Below are 19,286 nucleotides of genomic sequence, written 5' to 3' on the forward strand. Positions count from 1 at the left end.
GTCGTTCATGACTAGCTTAATTAATTAATTGTTGTTAATTATATAAATATTAAGGTTTTAGCTAGGGTAATGGAATCAGTTTGTTGGCAAGCATATGATCAGGAAGAAGTACGTATGTGGTTTGTCATTTTTAATTCAGTTTTGACAGTCGGTTCAAAGGGGTGGTGCTGCTTCTGCTGCTGCATACGACATACAGCTAGTTGGAGAGGAGGAATTGTAGATGGCAGATCTTTGGAATGGTTGGTACGTACTCCTCGCTACATATCTACATCTCTGAAGGCAACATATTTGGAATGGTTGCTAATACACCAACCACCAAAACTTAATTATTATGATGTTACAATTTTAATTTTCCAAAAATGCCGACGTGGTATGTGCGAACGTAATTATATTGGTTAAAATAAATGTGTTTACTTTATGCATCCGAGTGACTATACACTTAATCTTTCTATGCATATGAGTTCAAGTCTCCATTCCACACTGTAAATTGATTTCATATAAACGTGTTATAATAATATACTTACACAATGCAGCTACATGTCTAGCTAACTAGACAGCTAGGACGAGTACTTCAAATTGGATAAAGGTATAGAACAAAACACAATTTAAAGGCACTACTAGCTCCCATTATGCATGTGATCCACTCTATATGCATGCATCTTCACTTGTACTACTAACTATATAGAGAACAAATATGTGGTACCATTTTTTTTACATAACTTTTGACACATTTTTTTGTAGAGCTCATTTCATTATGTATTTTAGCGATTGATTCGATCATTTATCTTTTAGGTCTTCTCTCAAAGATCATGTTTACCAAAAGTCACCGAAATCTGAAATCATATGACCGTTGGATTAAGGGATTAGGGTTTCTTTGTAGAACCGTATTCGTTCATTTTATTCACTATAAATGAATGTCTTAATGATTTTAGATTTGTCCAATTTTTAACAAGGATGATCTATGAATGATGTTCTAAAATATAGACGGTTTGAATCGTTAAAAAATATCATGGAATGAGCCCTACAAAAACTAGTGTCAAAAGTTATTAAAATGGAGTTTTAACAAAACACTCCCCGATATTGTTCACTTGTAACGAAAAACCATATTTTTACCTTTTCTTGGTACTGTTTACTACACATATATTTGTCATTTTTCATTAAAACTAAAGTTTTTTTTGAATTTTTCGTTTATTAAAAATGTGATGTCACGGATCCAAGACACCACTTGAAATTTTTTAGAAAGAAGAAACAGTACTCATTTCCTATAAACTAAAAACAATTGAGTTGAGATGGCTCCCACAAAGGAGATGAGTAAATGGGCTCGGTTACAATGCCAAGAAAGTTGAGAAGTGACCATAAACTCAAGTGGTTTTAGCGTGGAATTCTAACTTTTTATTTTATGGTACTAGAGCACATTGTTTTATGTGTGAAGTCAAATAATCACACGCATTCAATGTTACTCATTTATCTTGTTCACGTGTTTGGTTTGAAAATTCGCCACACATGAGAAAACGTGTTGAGAATGAATCTCACGCAAATGAAAGAATGGATTTTGCATGGACTTATAACTTGAGTTACTCCCTATATTGCTATTTAGTGTTACGGTGGTACTTCAACTTTCCTTACAATAGCAAGTGATATGAGTTTTGTGCAAAATCTAAACCGAGGGAAAAATCCATTAAATTACCATATGCACTCGTATGTAGAGTCTAACTATTGCAAAAATCCATTAAACTTTTATATGCAAAATCTGACTATTGAATTTTCAAATCACTGGTACCTATCATAAACTAACAGTGATACTCTAACTTGACCTAATTCTTGATGGGTCACGTACTTTCACAGTTTATTAATTACCAGTCGATATGGCCGAGCGGCCGGTAAATTCATGCAGCCTGATCTAAATCTTACAAGGCTCAACGAAATCCGGCGGGCCTAGATTCAAAATTCTTAGGCAATGATCAAGAAAATCAAAGGACTAATTGAGTTTAGCACAAGTGGTGAGATAACAAGTTATGATTAGGAAAAGATTCCGAACATTGGTTTTTTACTTCTGCACTTTTATGTTGGTTTTCTTCTGTTTCTTGATTTATTCAACCCAACGGTTAAAGAGAGAAGTGTAGAATGATTTTTTAAGCATCGCTGAATTCCTCAAAAGATTGTGTCAATGATTAAAGTATCTTAACCACTATCTTTTGAAATGAATGTCTAGCCTTCAAAATCAAGGGAGAAGAAAAGTAAAAGAAGTGCTGGTGGGGGCTGGGAAGTGAGGAGCACAACCCTTAGGTTTGATTAAAAATTATATAAAGTTGGTTGGTGAATTATGAATTTCAATTTCAAATGAAGTAATGAGGAAGTGCGTAGCATCTGATTTCTGGTATGCTGCATACGTGCATTGCGATCTAGCTACCCATATCATAATATGCCCCTTCCTCACATTTTCCTTTTGAAAAACGATATCCGCACTCTTTTTTTTCGTCTGCACCCCTTTGTTTATTCTGTCGCTTGATTTTTCTTTGATTTATGCAATCCAAAGGCCACGGAGTCTGTGCATGAGAAGAAAAAAGGTGTGCGGATATCATTTATTTGACAGAAAAAAGATGAATATTTCAAACTGAAAGCCATAATAAAGAAGAAAATACGACAACAGAACTGTCTTCGGATGATCGGTACTCATACGCAGATGCAGGATAGTAGGATACTATATCAAGGCCTATACAGTTAAAATGCCTAGAAATGAACTCGAAATACAGAACGAAAATGCATTAAGCACCGTGCGTGTGTTCGAGAGTGGCTGCTTCTTATATTCAAACAGACGAACCTTGGATTATCGACACCCTAGAGCAGCTCTTCCTTCGTCATTGATAGATGTATTTCTACAAATTTTCTGAAGATCAATATACCCTATAATGGTATCCTCGAAAACTGCACCGTCCAGGTTTGCTTCGTTAAAGGTGGAACCTGATAAGACACTGTTAACAAACAAAGCTCCTTGCAGATTCGCTTTCTCAAAGTTAACCCGGTCTAGAACTGCATTCGTGAAGTCAGTACCTGCAAAAGAGAGAAAAATTGATAATCCCCATTGCTGTGTGCATTTGATATCAAGGGATGATATGCAAGCTTACCCTTGAAGCTAGCTCCTGCAGCATAAGCCTTTGACATCACAACTTCTGACATGTCTGCGCCATCAAATTTGGCTCCGGACATGAGTGCTGCCGCAAGACTCTTTCCCTTAAGATTGGACTTCTCGTTTGTGTAGTCACAGAAGCGGAGATCAATTGCCTTGTCGTAAACTCCATTTGCCTGACCTATTGTATTTCCAACAAATGCAACCTCACATCGCTTTGGATCAGTAGACAGTGGAGGCAACCTCTGTTGGATACAGAAGAAGTCAGTTTAGCAACTTTTCATAATCACAGCTATAAGAAGTTAAAACTGGTTACTTATAATTTGGATAGTGACATTTTGGCTCCTGCTTATTTGATGAACATGTGGCATTTCATAAGAGATGAAAGAAAATCACTCACAAAGGCAAAGTAACGAAAAAACTTACAAAGTATCTTGAATCTCTGCTCATGTCATAAATGGATTTTGTAAAGTGGATTGGTACAGACTTATCTGGTTCTCTACCGCGATTCCAAAACAGGGTTTATTTCTTGGTAGCTTATTCGTGACAGTCTTCCAACTAAGGCTAGACAAATTTCTGAGCCTAGACGGCCAACTCTCAACACAATCTTCGTCGTGATGAGTTTAATTGGATAAAATCGCAGTAAAGGAAAGAGTAAGATTTCCGATTATCACATTTGGTGTAAAGGAGTCTCCCGATTCATGAACAAACTTTGCATCCTGAAGTTATTAATAGAGAAATTTGTGTGGAACTTTAGCCTTAGCTGGTTGTATGTCCTAGTTTTGCTTGGTTCTTGATTGTCCTACAAGCTGATGTTGTGTTCCTCACTTTGTATAGATGATCTTGTTTTACCATACAAAACACTAAAAGACATTCGGAGGTAAGAAAAGCGCGAGAACGGAATGAGATTCAGCTCAACATGGGGAACTCAAATCGCTCATGAACAGATGATGAAGATAACAAAATCGTAAGGCAACGGCACCAAAAGCAAGCCAAGTGAAAAATAAATATACGGGATGGGAGGGTTTCAAACCTGACCAGCAGCAATTACAGGTGAGGCAGCGGTAGTCACGGCCCAAACAGCAAGAATCCCACAAGCTACATTCTTAGCTTGCTTCCACTGACTCAGTTCTTCCTTTGTTTCATGACCATCCCTAGAAGCTGCACCCGCCCACCCAATTAAACCAAATCATAAATCCAAATCTGCAAATTTTGCAGTACAATGCAGGATCCAAAAATAGGCGGAAAGTGCTTATATATCTACTCAAATGATATTCTAGGGAAGGGTATTCGAACTTCGGGCCAACTATCCTAACCCACATCTGCAAGTTTGTAAGGACCATTTGAGACTGCTGCTTTAAAAAGCATTTTTGTTAACTACCACTTTTACCACAGGTGATCTTATTATAAAAGCGTTTGAAATTTTTATTTAAATCTTTCTAAGAAGCATTTGGCATGAGTTTTTCCAACAAAGTGCTTCTATGAAAGTACTTCTAAACGTAGTCATTGTATATAACACCTATAAACAATCAAACCCAAAACTTGAAATTGTTTTTCATAACAAAAAAAAATATCAATCTTTATACACATTCACCAAAAAAAGGCTTACCGGAGCAAAATACGCGCGTGGGGGAGTGGAATTGCGGGCGTTTCGTGTGGGAGAATTGGAGAGAAACGCCGTTTCGAGACAGAGGAATCACTGAAGAAAGTGAAGCAGCCATTTTTTCAGAAGACAATGGTGTTCTCTTTCTCTTATCCGTTTCCTTCTCCTTTCCACTTAGTTCCCGAAGATCAAGATGACGTGGTGTGACACGTGGGATCGTGTCTGACGCCAATGAAAACCATTTCCCCTTAGCCTTATCCCCGCGGGTGACGTTTATACATGAGATAGCATTTTCACAATGATGTTCTAGTGGTAAATGACGAATTACGAGGTTCCATTCAAATTAAAAATTAAAAGATTTTGGGTTTAAAATCCGTTGCTGCTGTGGACGTTAGATTTGTGGCCAGGAAAGGCTGAAATGTCTATGTGAGTCTTTCCGACCTTCGAAAAAAATGAATAATCGTGGTTTGCCAATGATTGTCCTCATTAAAAAAATAATAATAAATTAAAAAATAAAAATAAAAACATTAGACATTTGTCTAAATACTTACTCACTCTTATATGCCGTTGAATCACAAAGTCAATAAATATAAGGGTAATGTTAATGAAATTAAATTTTCAAATTAAATGATGTGTCAATAATGGAAATGAGCACGTTTATCAACACTTAAGTAATAAACCAATCATTAACTTCTATGTCATTTAGTTTCCAACATTTAATTTATAAATTTAGTCTCTCTGATATTATCGAAAATAAAAACATATGAGTAAATTTGGTTTTTTCTCAAATGATGCTGGCAAATAACCATTACGAGATAGTTCAGTGGTGGTTGGCGGTTCTAAACCCGTATTCTACATTACACATTTTAAATTACTACATGGTACTAGTATATAACATAATGGTGATCATAAAAAACTGTAATATTTTTGCGAGTCTTCCGCTTCAAAAAAAAAAAAGAATTCTCCTCACAAAACTGCTGATCTTTTATAAAAACAAAAAAACAAAAAAATGCCGGCAAATACTAGTATATGCTTCAAAAATAATGCATAGACATAAATAGCAAAGACAACAAAAAAAGTAAGAATATGGTAAAAGGGAGTTCCTAACGACAAGGAACAACAAACAACGAAAGGAAAAGGGCGGAGAAACGGTCGGAGGAATCGGCCTTTGACTTTGTTGGTATATTTGAGGGATCGGGCCTCCTCCGTTTCTCTTTCTCTGACTTGCCACTGCCAAAAAAACAAGGAGTTTGTTCCGACAATGGAGAGCCAGAGCCAGAGCCAGAGCTCGTGCCTGTCGTACGAGAAGATCAACGGCGTCGCCAGCTGGCTTGGGACCCACGTTGCCTCCGCCTTCTTCAACTCCCTCGAGCGTTGCTCCTGCATCAACCTCTCCACCTCCGATGACCAGGAAACCAACCCCGAGGAGGCCCACGACCGCCCCCTCATGCTCTTCGCCTCCCGCTCCGTCAACCTCAGCGACCACCGCCCTCACTACATTTTTTCCTCTTCCTCCGCCTCCTCCTCCTCCTCCTCCACCCCCCCACCAAAAGACGTCGTCAACCTCCCCGTCTGAATGGGTGGATCGGATCATCTGGGGTCCTTTTTGTTTCTTCTCTCTCTCTAGGATTTTATTTTCTTCTTGAAGTTTTGTGTCTTTTTTTTGGATTAATCGGGGTTGGTTTGTATGATTAAATTCAAAATGTTTTTCTTGCTGGTGAATTTGTTTGCCTGGATGTGATGTGTTGTTGTAAACATGTAACAGTTAACGTGGACTGGTAAAAAAGGAGGTCTCCTCTCGTTTCTGTGTGATGGGTTCTTTTTCACTTTGATATATTGATTGCATGATTGGCATGATCTGAAACTGTATCTCTATGTGTTGTTTGTTGCTTCTCTTCCTAGGGATGTGCAATTGGTATCCATGGGAAGGAAGATGACAAGTCCATCTGGGAATTTTTAAGGGTTTTGATAGACATATTGTCGCAAAGCGGGGGTTTTGTTGGCTTGGGGTCGTTCTTTATTTGGTTTCTATTGTGATTATTCTATAGAGAATAATGTGTGTTTTTGAATGTGGAATTGTGAATGGGTTAGTCAAGAACGTTTAGTAAATGTGGGTTAGGTCAGTTAGTCATAGCAGTATAGTATGATTTTAAAATGCACTCGAGTTTGAATCTCCCGTATCAAAGAATGGCAAAAGATGACAAGTTGTGGTCGTGTCATAGTAGTTGGCTTGCTTCTTTACTATAGAGTTTGAATCCCTATCTCGTAGAATGACAAAAGATGACATGTAATGGATTAACACAAGGTGGTGATGGTAGGGGTAGTGTGCTCGCCTCTTATGGTCTTACCACTCGAGTTCGAATTCCCCACCTCCTAAGATGTCAAAAGACGACAAATATGATGGTTAGTCCAATGAGTTAAAACAAGACGACATTTTGAACTTAAGTTCGAATCCTCCACCTCATAGAACGCTGATTTGACGAGGCTGAGGGATGTATTAGATTGGACAATTGGATCATTCATTTTGGGCCTATGGATAGGCCTTGTTTCGGGCTTAGGTTTCATATGCAGTGGTTCGAGGCATGGGTTGGATATATGGGCTACGTATCACCCAATATTTGCAACAAGGCAACAAATATCAATGAACATGATAATCCGACTTCCCCTTCTCTTGAATGTGCTTTTTTTGCACACCAACCTCAAAACGACGGTAATGTTCATCACTCTATTTATTATCGTTAAATGAGTTCAAATTTTAAGATTTGTTCTCAGCAGCACGCACTGTCATGTCAAAAACTAATACACGACAGTACATTTTAGGTTTGGGAATTGGACTAGCGAAAAGTGACGTCCCCGGTGCAGGCAAGTAAGTTTGAGTCCATTTAAGGAAGACACATCAGTTGTGTAATTGTGTCCTTTCCTACCGTAGTATTTGCTATTCAATTTCGAGTATGAACATGCAGGAAAAAAACTACATGAATATTCCACTTACATATGAGAAAGAAAATTTGCAGTTTGCATTAACTAAATCTCAAAAGGTATTCCTGTTAAGTTAACAAAATGGCTAACGATTGGAGACTAGACTAAGCTGGTGTTAGACTAAACTGACAGTGCAAGTATACAAGGGTCTACGTCGACGAAAACCCGGTTAGGCGCGCTCATCCATGGACACGAGAAGCAAATCGTATTCCTGTCAGAGATGTCTTCTCCAAAAGAGTGGATAGTCCAAGTTTCCAGCCCCTGGCTGAGGCAACGAGCCACTTCGGACGAAATGGATTCCTGCACATTCCCACTGCCAGCCAAAGCTCATCGACCCTACCATGAAACGGACAAGATTTGGCAGACAAACAATTCAATCACTCTGACCGGCGAACAATATGGAATGGTGGAGTTCCCCACCATCTTTTCCCCAAACGAATTCCAGCCACCAGCGCTTGAATCCCTATCCATCTCAGAGAACAAGGAAGTTCTACAAGGCCCACAGGCACCTGCATTATATAGATGTCATATCTCATTGGCTTTCTCCTAACAAATGACTTCACATCTAAAATTTGAGAACCGGCAGACCAAAAGCATCCCACATTGATTATAATTAAACTATCCGGACAAGCTAACCTTGGCCACTGGCTGATCCCGAATTGGATTACATTACAACCATGGAATATCAGCCATCTGTCAGGACATAAAATGGCACCATCGGAGAACCAAATCTGTCATCGATCGTGCACATGCCTGCTAGAAATGTCAACTCGACCCTGTAGGCTGTTGTGGCCATTGATGCTGCCGAACGTAATGTCAGTCATCAATCCATTAGACCGGCTTCTTGTAATAGGACTAAGCAGGCACTACGCGATAAGAGTGCTGCGGAGGGGAACCATGTTGAAGACCACTATAGTATCAAGCGGGTACTGGTAAACCATAATTGTGGAACGATCTGATACGTCCATCCCATCCTGCAGTAACAATAACCATACCCCATGCATGAGAACTGGATGTGTTCTGGCAAGAAATTTTAAAAAACTTGTACTCGGATATGTGCATATTAGATTGGTTTGCCAGTGGGCTCGTAGTTGGAAGATTCTCCTCCGGCCAAGTAGCAGATCCCTTCGGGATAGACTCAAGGAAAGAATCTTGGCTGAGAGAAAAACATGCAGGTGAGGAAAAAGGCAGAGCGTCCTGTAAATTCTCATCAGCAGCCTGAAATTGCCTCTCATTTTCTACGGTCCCACATTTAAATCCAGACCAAGGTATCGCCACAGAAACATTTGTGGAAAAGCGCTCACAAGATCTGATCTTTTTTGCCTGAGAGAGAACTCGTTCTTCATGATTATTGCAGTTCCATACATATACACTAGAATCCTCACTAACCGAGACTATATGTTTCCCATCTGAAGTGAAGGTAGCAGATGTCTGGTTCCCTGCATTTCGTTGTCCTGCAAGAGACGAGAGACAGGGTTTAGAAGAGAGAAATGTATGAAATTCATCAGTCAGATGCTAAAACAGAGAACAAAACTCATTTGCATACTAACATTTGCATCAAATTTTCTTATGCACAATGGAAAATCAGAGCGGTGGAAACCAATAAAAAAAAAAACTATTACAAATAAAAACATCAAGTTATGCAACTACCGGCATACTTGCCGACCACAGTAAGACCGTGAAGAATTCTGACTTGTGAATCGGCCGTAGTGACCATCACCTTGCTAGAATCTTGTGGGAAAAACTGTATAAAATAACAAAAATTACTGAACTTCAGATCCCAGATGGAGAGGTAAAGTGATGTGTAAAAGAAAACAAAACCGAAAACAAAGCAGGGAGGAAGTAACTACCTGGAAGCCTGTAATCTTTCTGCACGGAGACTTCTTTTTACTTTGCAAGCATAAATGAGCATCCAATTGCAAAAGATTATCTGCTCCAAGACACACATAACTACTTTATCAGTACAAGCTCAAAGTGAGCAGGGGCACCTACTCAGTTTCTAGGCAAAGGAGGTGAACAAAACGGAGGAGGCTGAGGAATGCAGGTGTAGAATGTCAAAGCATACCTGATATATTATAAAAGTGGCAACTGCCTGTCATTGAGCCAACAATTCCTCCCTACGGTGTTTGAATAAGCATTACTTAATATGTGAGCATACATATACATCTCTACATAACTGAAGGGCAAGAAAATCACCAAACCTGCCCATCAGGGTAATAGCACACCACAGTAACTATATCTCTTATGTCACTCCAATCAACAACTTGGCAGCAAGAAATTCCCCAAATACGTACTTTGCCATCTATTGAACCACTGATGAAGTAATTCTCATCCACTGGATTAAATTGAACACTGGTCACTGCACGATACCAACGAAAAATAGTAAGAGGTCAATTCCATACACTATAAGATAAGAAACCAGGATCTTCCAGTTTTATATAATCATAGACAATAGAAGAAGCTCACCATAATTACTATGGGAAAAGACTTTGAGGCAACTGCCGCATCCCACTTGCCAAAGACGAACAGTTTTGTCAATAGAAGATGACAGAAGATACTGCATTCAGAACAAATTAACACAAAACCAAATTAAACATTCTGCCATGTATCAGTAAATGATAAATATTTTCCAGATTACTAGAAATTTAGCTGCAAAAAAAATAATCACTTACATTACTACTTGACCAAGAGAGATCCAATATATCATCACCATGCCCGTGAAACTCATGCAATGGTTTCTCCAATATCCGGAAGACTTTAGGGGGGAAAATAACACATGCTGAATCCGATGTTTTCCTAAGGCTACTTGACTTGCCTATTTTATCCTTTTCCGAAAATAGTGGATTTAGTTCAGAGAGATGATTCACTGTGAAGTAAATGCAGGATGGATCTATTTTCGGAATGTCATGTTCATTACATCTCTCATCCTCCACTACTTGCCAGACTCGCACAATCCCATCTTCACCACCACTCGCTAAGTATTGTCCATCGGGACTGAATTTCATTGCCAAAATTGCGCCCTCATGTGCCTGGATATCTTGCCCCATGTAAAGAGCTGAAAGTTCCTTCAACCGCTTCCTGCACTGATGAACCTTAACTCTTTGTGCCCTGAACCCCATGATTGCAGCATTGTCATTGTGTGCCAATTCATCATCCTCCCCATGCGTATCAACAAGGCATGTGATTGACCGCAACCTACTCAACCACCCCTTCTTAACTCTCTTCAGTATCCCAGCTCTAGTGTTCGCCTCCTCCATTCGATTCTCCATCAATTGTTGAGACAATGAAGATGAAGAACACGGAGTGCGCTTAGACTCTTCGGTCACTTCTTGACATTCACGTACATTCCGATCCAGCCTCACTTCATCTGCATTACACTCCAAAGGCTTCCCTAAATTCCCATCTCTACATGCAGAATCATCCTTCCAATCCAACTCAACTGAGGAATTGGAATGGTCATTACGCCGACATGACACAAATGACCGACTCAAACAAAACTCATCCTCAAAACATGAGGTGGTTCTCAACACAGCCCCACTACCCTCTCCAACTCTCTCAACCACCCCTGCTACATCACTCGCTATTTCGACTGAATTCTCCCCCAAACTTTGATCCACGCTCAGTCCCATCCACTCCAGAAACTTGGCCCGCCGCTCCTTAACACTTCCCGGGGTTCTATTCCACAAATCATAGGGAAAAGCAGCCGGAACCCAATTAATGAAGGAAGAAGTGGAATCAAATGTCTCAATGGTTTCAGACCCAGCATCGGATGTCGATGCAATTTCCTCTTCTGCATCAAAGAATCCACAATCTTCTTCCTCTCCACTAAAGCTACCCATTATTCTTTGAGTTCAACCCATCAGATTCCACATCAAGAAACCAGCATTATAAACCCCAGGCAACGTGCCAAAATATAATCCCCCTCCACACAAGCAACCCTGTGGAGTAAGAGAAACTACACAAAATTCAAATTAAAAAAAAAAACACAATTAACACAGAAGCCAAGAGCAGTTCAACACAAAATACTTGCTAAACTAAACAAATATGGTAATTTTAGCAATAAAACAAAAACCAAGAGATCCATCATGGATCCCAATCCACACCCATTGAACCTGGTCTACCACCACATATAAAAATCACAATAAAATATGCACAAAAACCCCAAATGAAAATTAAAAACAACCCAATTTCTCAAAAAGAAACACACTTTCCACCACACAGATGAAAACCCATTTGCAGAATTCGATGATCATGTGATTACAAATTTACAATCGAATTAGCGAGCCAGAAAATTAATTAAGGAAGTTAAATACTGGTTTAAGCAAAAGGGTGAAGTTTGGTTACATGGGTTTGGTTTTCTATTAGATTCATATGCAACTGGGGAGGGCATGGATCGAAGCAGCCATGTGTAAATTTTGGAGCTTTTGGGGACTCTCGCTCGCTCGAGGAAGCAAAGGAGCACTCTCTCTACACACAGAAATGAGAAAGAAATAAAATTTAGTAAATTAAAAAGAAAAAAAAAGGAGAGAAAATGCAGGGGCAAAACAGGAAAACGGACGAGTGTTCTTGATATTCGTGAGCTGATGGCCCGAGCAACGAGATTTCGAGAGTAGAAGGATCAAGGATGTGCTTCTGCTTGTGTTTTGTGTTTGTGTTTTTTTTTCTCTCTCTAGACTCTATCTGTTTTCTGTCTACAAAATAAAAAGGTAATTTCCTCTTTTAGATGCAAATTTTTTTACCAAATACGAGTGGAGCTTTTCGTGATGCTTCTAGCTAGTTAGGGAGAGTAAAACAAAATGAATGAAGTATAAACAGTTCGTTTACAAATGCCGGTAGATCAATTGATCAGAATAACGTGTTTATAGCGTTATAAGTCTCATATGCTATAAATGTGAGTTTGAATATTCTCACTGTAGGTCAAAATAATTTAGAAATTACAATATAATGTTCTTTTTGTTTAATTAAACGAAAAACATTAAACATAAAATAATTTTTTTAAATGCTCTTGCTATTAATCACGCAAATCATGAACCATATTTAAAATAGTCCATCGAATTCGATTATGGCAATGAAAACATGCCCAACCTTTAACCATTTTTATTAATTGCACCCATATATTGACCTTTTATATGTTGAATTTCAAGCCAGCCTTTCATTTTCCTTTTAATGGATTAATCTTATGAAATACATCATGGCGAAACCACAAGTTTGTCTTTTTTTTTTTAATTCCAAATAATAAATGGACTTTCGACCCTTTTTTTATGAGCATTGATATTGATACGATTCTATAGATATTTGCCATATAGGAACCAAATATTGTTGCTTTCAACCCTTTTTTCTGAAATAGTTTGCTTTTGATTCTCTTTTATAAGATAAAAATCCCATTAGATTGCCTTCATTTTAAGGAAAACTAATGAAAATGTTTGAAAACTTTGAGTTTTAACGATAAAGACAAAATAAATGGTAAAGTAAATAGTACAAGGATGAACTTTTTGTGTAAAAATATAATTTTTCATTTAAATAAACAGTACCGGGAATTTTTCATTAAAATTCCTTTCATTTTAATGGGTTTTTGTTTGAGAAGGGGAGGATGAGTGGTAATATTTTTTTTTTTTGTAGTTATGTAATTATAGCATATATATTAGGTGTAGTGGTATGAATTTGGTACGTCAGTTTCGGAATGAGATTTACTTTAAATTTATGTGTTTGAAGTTCGTGGACCAAGAGATTCAGACCGATCCAGAGAGAAAGAAAGAAATCTAAATTGTTGAAGTTTTTTAGTTTATATGAAATAATGGTCAATGAGTGGGGACGTTAGAATTGATAAGCTTTCTCATAGAACCATAAATAATTTAGTGAAAGATTAATGTCACACAATATTGGTATTTGTTACCCACCCGATTGACTAACTAAAATTTATTTTAATTTTAGATCATATTTGAAAATAAAATTACTATTTCACCTTCAAGCATGGGCAATGCTTAGATCATCTCCAAATGAGATGTTAAATTTTAAATATAAATTTTAAGTTTTGATAACTTATGTGGCACTTTGACATTTTTTAAAATTTTTTTCTCCGAACGATATGTTAAATTAAATTATTATTTTATTATTTATAAAATAAATTATTAAACTAATTAAAATTTAATAAAGAACATTTAAAATTTAATCACCTGATTGAAAAGAAGAAAAAAAAGTAAGAAAATTGCATCTATCAATTAAAACTACGCAGACTGACAGGTCAAACTGGGATATCCTGGAGGATGTCACCTGTAAGGTTAGGGCATGGGTTCTGCATGGGTTCCATGCAATGCGTCCATCGAATCAATGATTTTGTCTCTGCGGATTTTCATCTGTTTTTAAGACGATTTCCATGCGAGTATCCATTAATTATGCAGATTTACTGCATATTTAGGTTAAAAATTTAATAAAAACATGCGTATTTAGGAAAATTATTTCGTTTTTATTGCATGCACGCTTAGAAATCACGTTAATTATTTCCAGTTAATTACTGCGGATTTGCAGGTGGGTAATATAATTATTTAATAATAAATATAGCAGAAAAATGAAAAAGAAATAGGATTAGTACTAATCAAGTGGCTTTGCATTAGGTTATGTCGCTGTTAAGGCCATCCAAACTCTTAAAAGTCAAAAAGTAAAAGTCGGCTTGTTTCCGTTAAACCAGGCAGTTTACTTAAAAAACTATTTCATGTGTTTCAGTTTGCAGCTAAACAAACCCTAGTAGCAGTCGGGAGGTAGCACAGCCTCTGTTTTATTTGCATTGATATCCTAAACTCTTTGATCATGTCTTAATTAACGTGCAAGAGGGTAAGTTTTTGGCCTTTGTGGTTGCGGTCACTCTTTTTTTCGAGAATGAGAGTTTTTGTAACAGCTACGGTTTATTATGGAATTTTGGATTTTAAAGTGACAACTGTTATTCAAATTTGAGATGGTGTTTTTGTGATTTGTGCATTTGGCAAGAATTATGTGCGGAAAGCTCAATATTTGTTAGAGTTAATTCGTAGCATAGTTTTAGTGGAGGATTACAAGATCATCAAAAGTGGTGTTGTCTTTCCTTTGTGTTGTCGTTGCAATGGTTCGATGGGTTCACAATCTTGTTTTTTTGTCGTTGTAAAGTCTTCAGGTGATAATACGTGTTTATCTTGTGTGTCTTGGCGGTGCTAGGTCTGGCTTGTAGGACTTAGGGCTTGTGAGCTTATATTTTCCATTGGTTTGGTGTGAGTCTTCAGTGATTAAAGAATTGTCCCTTTGAAGAGTTTATTTGTGTTGCATCATTTATTTTTTATTTTGTTTTGGTTGTAGTTTTGTGTTTGTTTGACTGATAATTAAAGGACTACAAGGATATCTTCATGATGTCTCATAACTGGGCTTCTTTTCCCAAAGAGTGTCGTTTTTGGCAAGTTCATCATAAAGTGATGCAAAATTTTATGCTCATAACGTCATCTTTCTATTTGGTTAGATGTGGTTATATGAAGTATGTTTTGTATTATCTTTCTATTATGTTTATAATCATATAAAATTATATTCTTGATAGAAGATATTCTTCGTTGTATTTGACTAATGAAATATTTATTTCTTAAAAAAAATTAACGTGCAAGAGGAGAGGCTTCTTTTATAAATTAACCTGCAAATTAAACGAGGAAAAAAATGATAAGTTAACTAATTAAACTAATTATTTTTAATCATATAATTTACTAAAATAAGGAAAATTTGAGTCCTCCTGACTAGTTATGAACTAACAAAACTCGTGAGTAGCGGCCTTTTTGTTTTGTTTTCTTTGAATGTGATTTGTAAAAGTCACCAGACACACTTGCTTTTATGCATAATAAAGCGAAACATTTACACTTACGATTTACCTTTAGCTTCTACGACTTTAATTAATTGGTGCCAATTGGGCAACATCATCATCATTCATCTTTTTGGATTTGGGTTAAGGGTACAAAATTACCATTCTACCACACACACATACACATATATATAGGACAAACGTCTTCAAAATTCAAAAGCATTATCACTTTACCTAAAAATCTTGAATTGTGTCACTTAACACTTTGAAACTTAAATTGTCTAACTAGTTCTCAGAAACTCAAATTTGTTCTACTTTATCCTATGTCGTCCAAGTTTGTTAACAAACCTGTTAAAATTGCTGACGTGGCAAAAAAAAGTTCTTATCAATCTATTAAAAATGAGTTTACCCTAATCCTAAACCTATATAGTTCTTATCAACATAGATCATGCAATTGGGAACTTGTTAATTGTCTCTTTCTTGGTGCTAGGATCAAGAAAAGGGTACTTATATTATCAGGAATTAGAGTTGGTAATGAGTAACATGCATCATGCATGAGCAAATACTTGCCTCGACATGACGCTATATATAATATGTAAATTCAAAACTATGATTGCGATTTGCGAATAAGCATAAATCCATCAAATCGAGTGTTTAATTATATTCAAAACATTCATCCTCGCATATATGCCGGGCATATGCAGGGATGAAATTTGTGGTCCATGCTTCGGTATCTGACAATATGTTCTGTCCACACATGCATGGAACCAAACATAAAGTTCCACGTTGCATGTAATGCACGTATCAAAAGCTGGTGTACCAACAAATAATATAACGATCGAAATACTTTAAGGTTTCATTATTGGGTAGCCAACATTACAACTCCAACTTTGGTTAGCCCGCAATTTTATGAGTTGGAACTTGTCAAGTTGTAAATGCAACAGCCCTATAGGTACATTACGTGTACGTAGCCGATGTTTGTGTGTGTATAGGTCCAGTTTCTTGGTAGAGATTACACTCTACTCTTTAGAGAGCAGAATACGTATATAGCATAGTACTATCGTATTGTTCGTATGATGACCAAGTATGGACTACATTACCAATAGTTCTGTATTTTTGCCCTTTTTTAGCTCTAGATGCTATAAGGGCTGTTATATAAACGATACATGGTTATCACAATATGAGCGTTCTATCAATCTCTCGTATGTGGACAGCGAAGCGAAATCCCTCCTAAGAATAAACTTGTATACAATGTATATATATTTCAAATTTTGATTCATGCATGAGATTGGGGTCTGCCCTGTTTGCTTAAGCATGCAAATAAACAATAATTTCCATCGAGAAAGATCCCCGCGGCCACCAAGATATCTATCTTAATTTAATCATAGTTCTCGCATTTTGGTCCATGGTTTTGGAACTAGATCATTTCCGGACTTTATTGTTCAGAGCTTAAAGATTGTAAACTTGAGTTTTTAATTTGTGTGAAAGAGAGATTGTAACTCTTAATTTGTGTAAGGTGTACCAGCAAAATGAGTTAATAATGACAGTTAAATTCAACTTTAATGACCCAAATTACCTGATTCTTGGGTTCGGACAGTGAAATTCGGAAAATATCGATATCCATGGTTTTGCATGGCGGTTTGTCCTTGTAAGTTGTGATTCTCTTAACGGTTGACCCATACTTTGATTTCTATTTTTTTATTGTTTGGTGAACTGTTTAATTAGAACTTTGGCATTGCATGCATGGATCAATATTTGGAGGGAACTTGTCAATCTCTCCCGGTTGGTGCGTGGCAACGTGGGTGTACATACTGATCATCGCAAAGGCCTCCCTTTCCTCTTGCTAGCTAACTTGGCACATGCATGGTGCCTTATATTAGACCATAAATTGGCTGCCGACATCGATTAAATTATATATAAATATGTATTTGGTTTTTTGGTAGAGAAAACTATGTATGTGATAATCATCTGTACAAGTGTGCATGTATAGTTTTATGTTTATTTTCTCCTTGCATTGATGCGTCCGGGCCGACAATTGATGAACTAACCTTTAAGTAATGAATGGCTTCATACTATGTACAATCATCATTCAAATTATAGATGAGGGTTGGGCCTTTAAGTAATTAATGGCTTCATAGTCATACTATGCACAATCATCATTCAAATTATAGATGAGGGTTGGGTATGTTAGCCATGACCACGTATTTTTTCAGCATTCATGTTCGAATCACTCTTTTTATTAAATTTAAAGAATAATATATGTACATAAAATCGTATGATGAGATGTAGATCTTGGTTTAGTCCAAGTTGTTATAATAATGTGCTTCATTCTTTGCACTCAAATTTGAATGTTCATTCCAATAATTTGAATCAAATTGATATAATTATCGTATTATTTGTTAAAATTTTGATATGATAAAGGTAAATTAAGATCAGTTAAAAGTTTGACTTCGTATAAAGTAATAAAATAAAGAAGCGCTAAAATTATGTCTTATATAAATATCTACACCCGAAACTTCTAATTCATTTCATACAAAAATAATTAAGTTTCCATTGATTAATCTACCAAGATTTAGAGAGATACGTCAACGGTCCAGTCCTAAACCCGTCAATTTTGTTTTCGACGTAATTAACCACATGTGCAACTCAATAAGAGTGAGATTTTATCACGACCGACCTCATCACAATTAAAAATAAAATCATTCAATATAAGTTTTGTATCAATTAGTCATGTTTCAAATGTAAAACTCATTATTCAGCATAGCCAAACTAGCACTTGTATTGTGGGGTTATGAATATGGGTTTTTCTTGGACTACCAAGGTTAATGCTTCTGCATCATATATGACCTACACATGCACTAACAAAGGTGGATGCATTGTATACAAGTGAAAGTGATGAAAACACGTTGGCATTGGTACAATGTTAGCCCAATCAGTTGACTTTTGATGTAAAGACACAACATATCGAGATAAGTACTCTTGTAAGGCGTAGGCGATGGACAACATGTCGAATATTCCTTAAATAACCCTTATTGGTTCCAAAGGATGAAGGAGACTAGGTTAACCGAAAGATGGATATCGTAACCCTAATAATCTAGCTTATTAAACTCTTTACCACAACAGCCAAATTGAAGATGCACGAACCAAATCATAAGCCTTTAATCTTACGACTCTTATCTTTCAAGAAATGAGAAAAAGCATGAAAAACGTGAAGTGAAAACTACAAGTCCTACAACAAATCACAAGTGGGACATTGTAAGATTATGATGATATGATATTGATGTGTTTAGAATTGGGGTGATGGGAGTGACCATTCATATAGTTCCACTGCTATTGGTCCTTTCTCGGATATATTTTAGTAACTAAAACTTGAGTGATCGAGTATTTGAGGTGTGGCAATAGGTTGTGCTTAGCTTTACTCATTTAAACGCGTCTCGTTCGGGTTAAATTATAAATCAAATTTGATCAACTCGCAAAACGAGAGAAAATCTATCAGTGTCATATATGTTTTTTTTGTAAAACAATTTTTTTTAACAAATGATATTATCTACACTGAAAGGGTGAGATAGTGGATTAAACCTCACAATGAGCTAGCCATAATAATTTGGTTCAAATTCGTCTGTGGCAAGAATTAAACCTAAGACCTCGCTTACAAGTGAAGAAGAATACCATTAAACCGTAGTACAAAATAGCTTGTAAAACAATATTTTAAACTACTCAAATTTATGACAATAACTCAAATTCGGATATAATAGAGAGAGCATTGCCCT

The 19,286-nt window shown here is 36.8% G+C and overlaps 3 protein-coding genes across 6 annotated transcripts; 1 reads left to right on the forward strand and 2 right to left on the reverse strand.

The window, feature by feature from the left end:
- Nucleotides 1-2,253: 2,253 nt before the first annotated feature.
- LOC103443966 (thylakoid lumenal 17.4 kDa protein, chloroplastic-like) lies at nt 2,254-4,974 on the reverse strand. Its single transcript, XM_008382875.4, has 5 exons — nt 4,737-4,974; nt 4,161-4,288; nt 3,126-3,372; nt 2,822-3,051; nt 2,254-2,546 (listed from the first exon to the last, which is right to left on the reverse strand). Exons 1-4 carry the CDS (start codon nt 4,846-4,848, stop codon nt 2,828-2,830), a joined length of 711 nt encoding a protein of 236 aa, XP_008381097.1. The 5' UTR covers nt 4,849-4,974; the 3' UTR covers nt 2,254-2,546; nt 2,822-2,827.
- Nucleotides 4,975-5,827: 853 nt separating this feature from the next.
- LOC103443957 (uncharacterized) lies at nt 5,828-6,542 on the forward strand. The gene has a single exon (XM_008382858.4). The coding sequence runs from the start codon at nt 5,992-5,994 to the stop codon at nt 6,304-6,306; it is 315 nt and encodes a 104-aa protein (XP_008381080.2). The 5' UTR covers nt 5,828-5,991; the 3' UTR covers nt 6,307-6,542.
- A 1,088-nt stretch (nt 6,543-7,630) lies between these two features.
- Nucleotides 7,631-12,407, reverse strand: LOC103443940 (uncharacterized). 4 transcript variants are annotated; one of them, XR_011580227.1, is made up of 10 exons: nt 12,268-12,407; nt 12,054-12,176; nt 10,382-11,647; nt 10,176-10,266; nt 9,911-10,068; nt 9,775-9,826; nt 9,560-9,639; nt 9,360-9,453; nt 8,346-9,163; nt 7,631-8,218 (listed from the first exon to the last, which is right to left on the reverse strand). XR_011580227.1 is itself a non-coding variant. In XM_008382849.4 (9 exons), the coding sequence occupies exons 3-9, from the start codon at nt 11,546-11,548 to the stop codon at nt 8,628-8,630; spliced, it is 2,178 nt and encodes a 725-aa protein (XP_008381071.1). In that variant the 5' UTR covers nt 11,549-11,647; nt 12,054-12,176; nt 12,268-12,407; the 3' UTR covers nt 7,631-8,627. The 4 variants fall into 4 exon arrangements, 2 of the variants coding, with proteins under 2 accessions (XP_008381071.1, XP_008381066.1); XR_530571.4 differs by having other exon boundaries at nt 10,382-11,664; XM_008382849.4 differs by having other exon boundaries at nt 7,631-9,163.
- Nucleotides 12,408-19,286: the final 6,879 nt, after the last annotated feature.

Source organism: Malus domestica, chromosome 01, assembly GCF_042453785.1.
Source record: "Malus domestica chromosome 01, GDT2T_hap1".
NCBI lineage: Eukaryota > Viridiplantae > Streptophyta > Magnoliopsida > Rosales > Rosaceae > Malus > Malus domestica.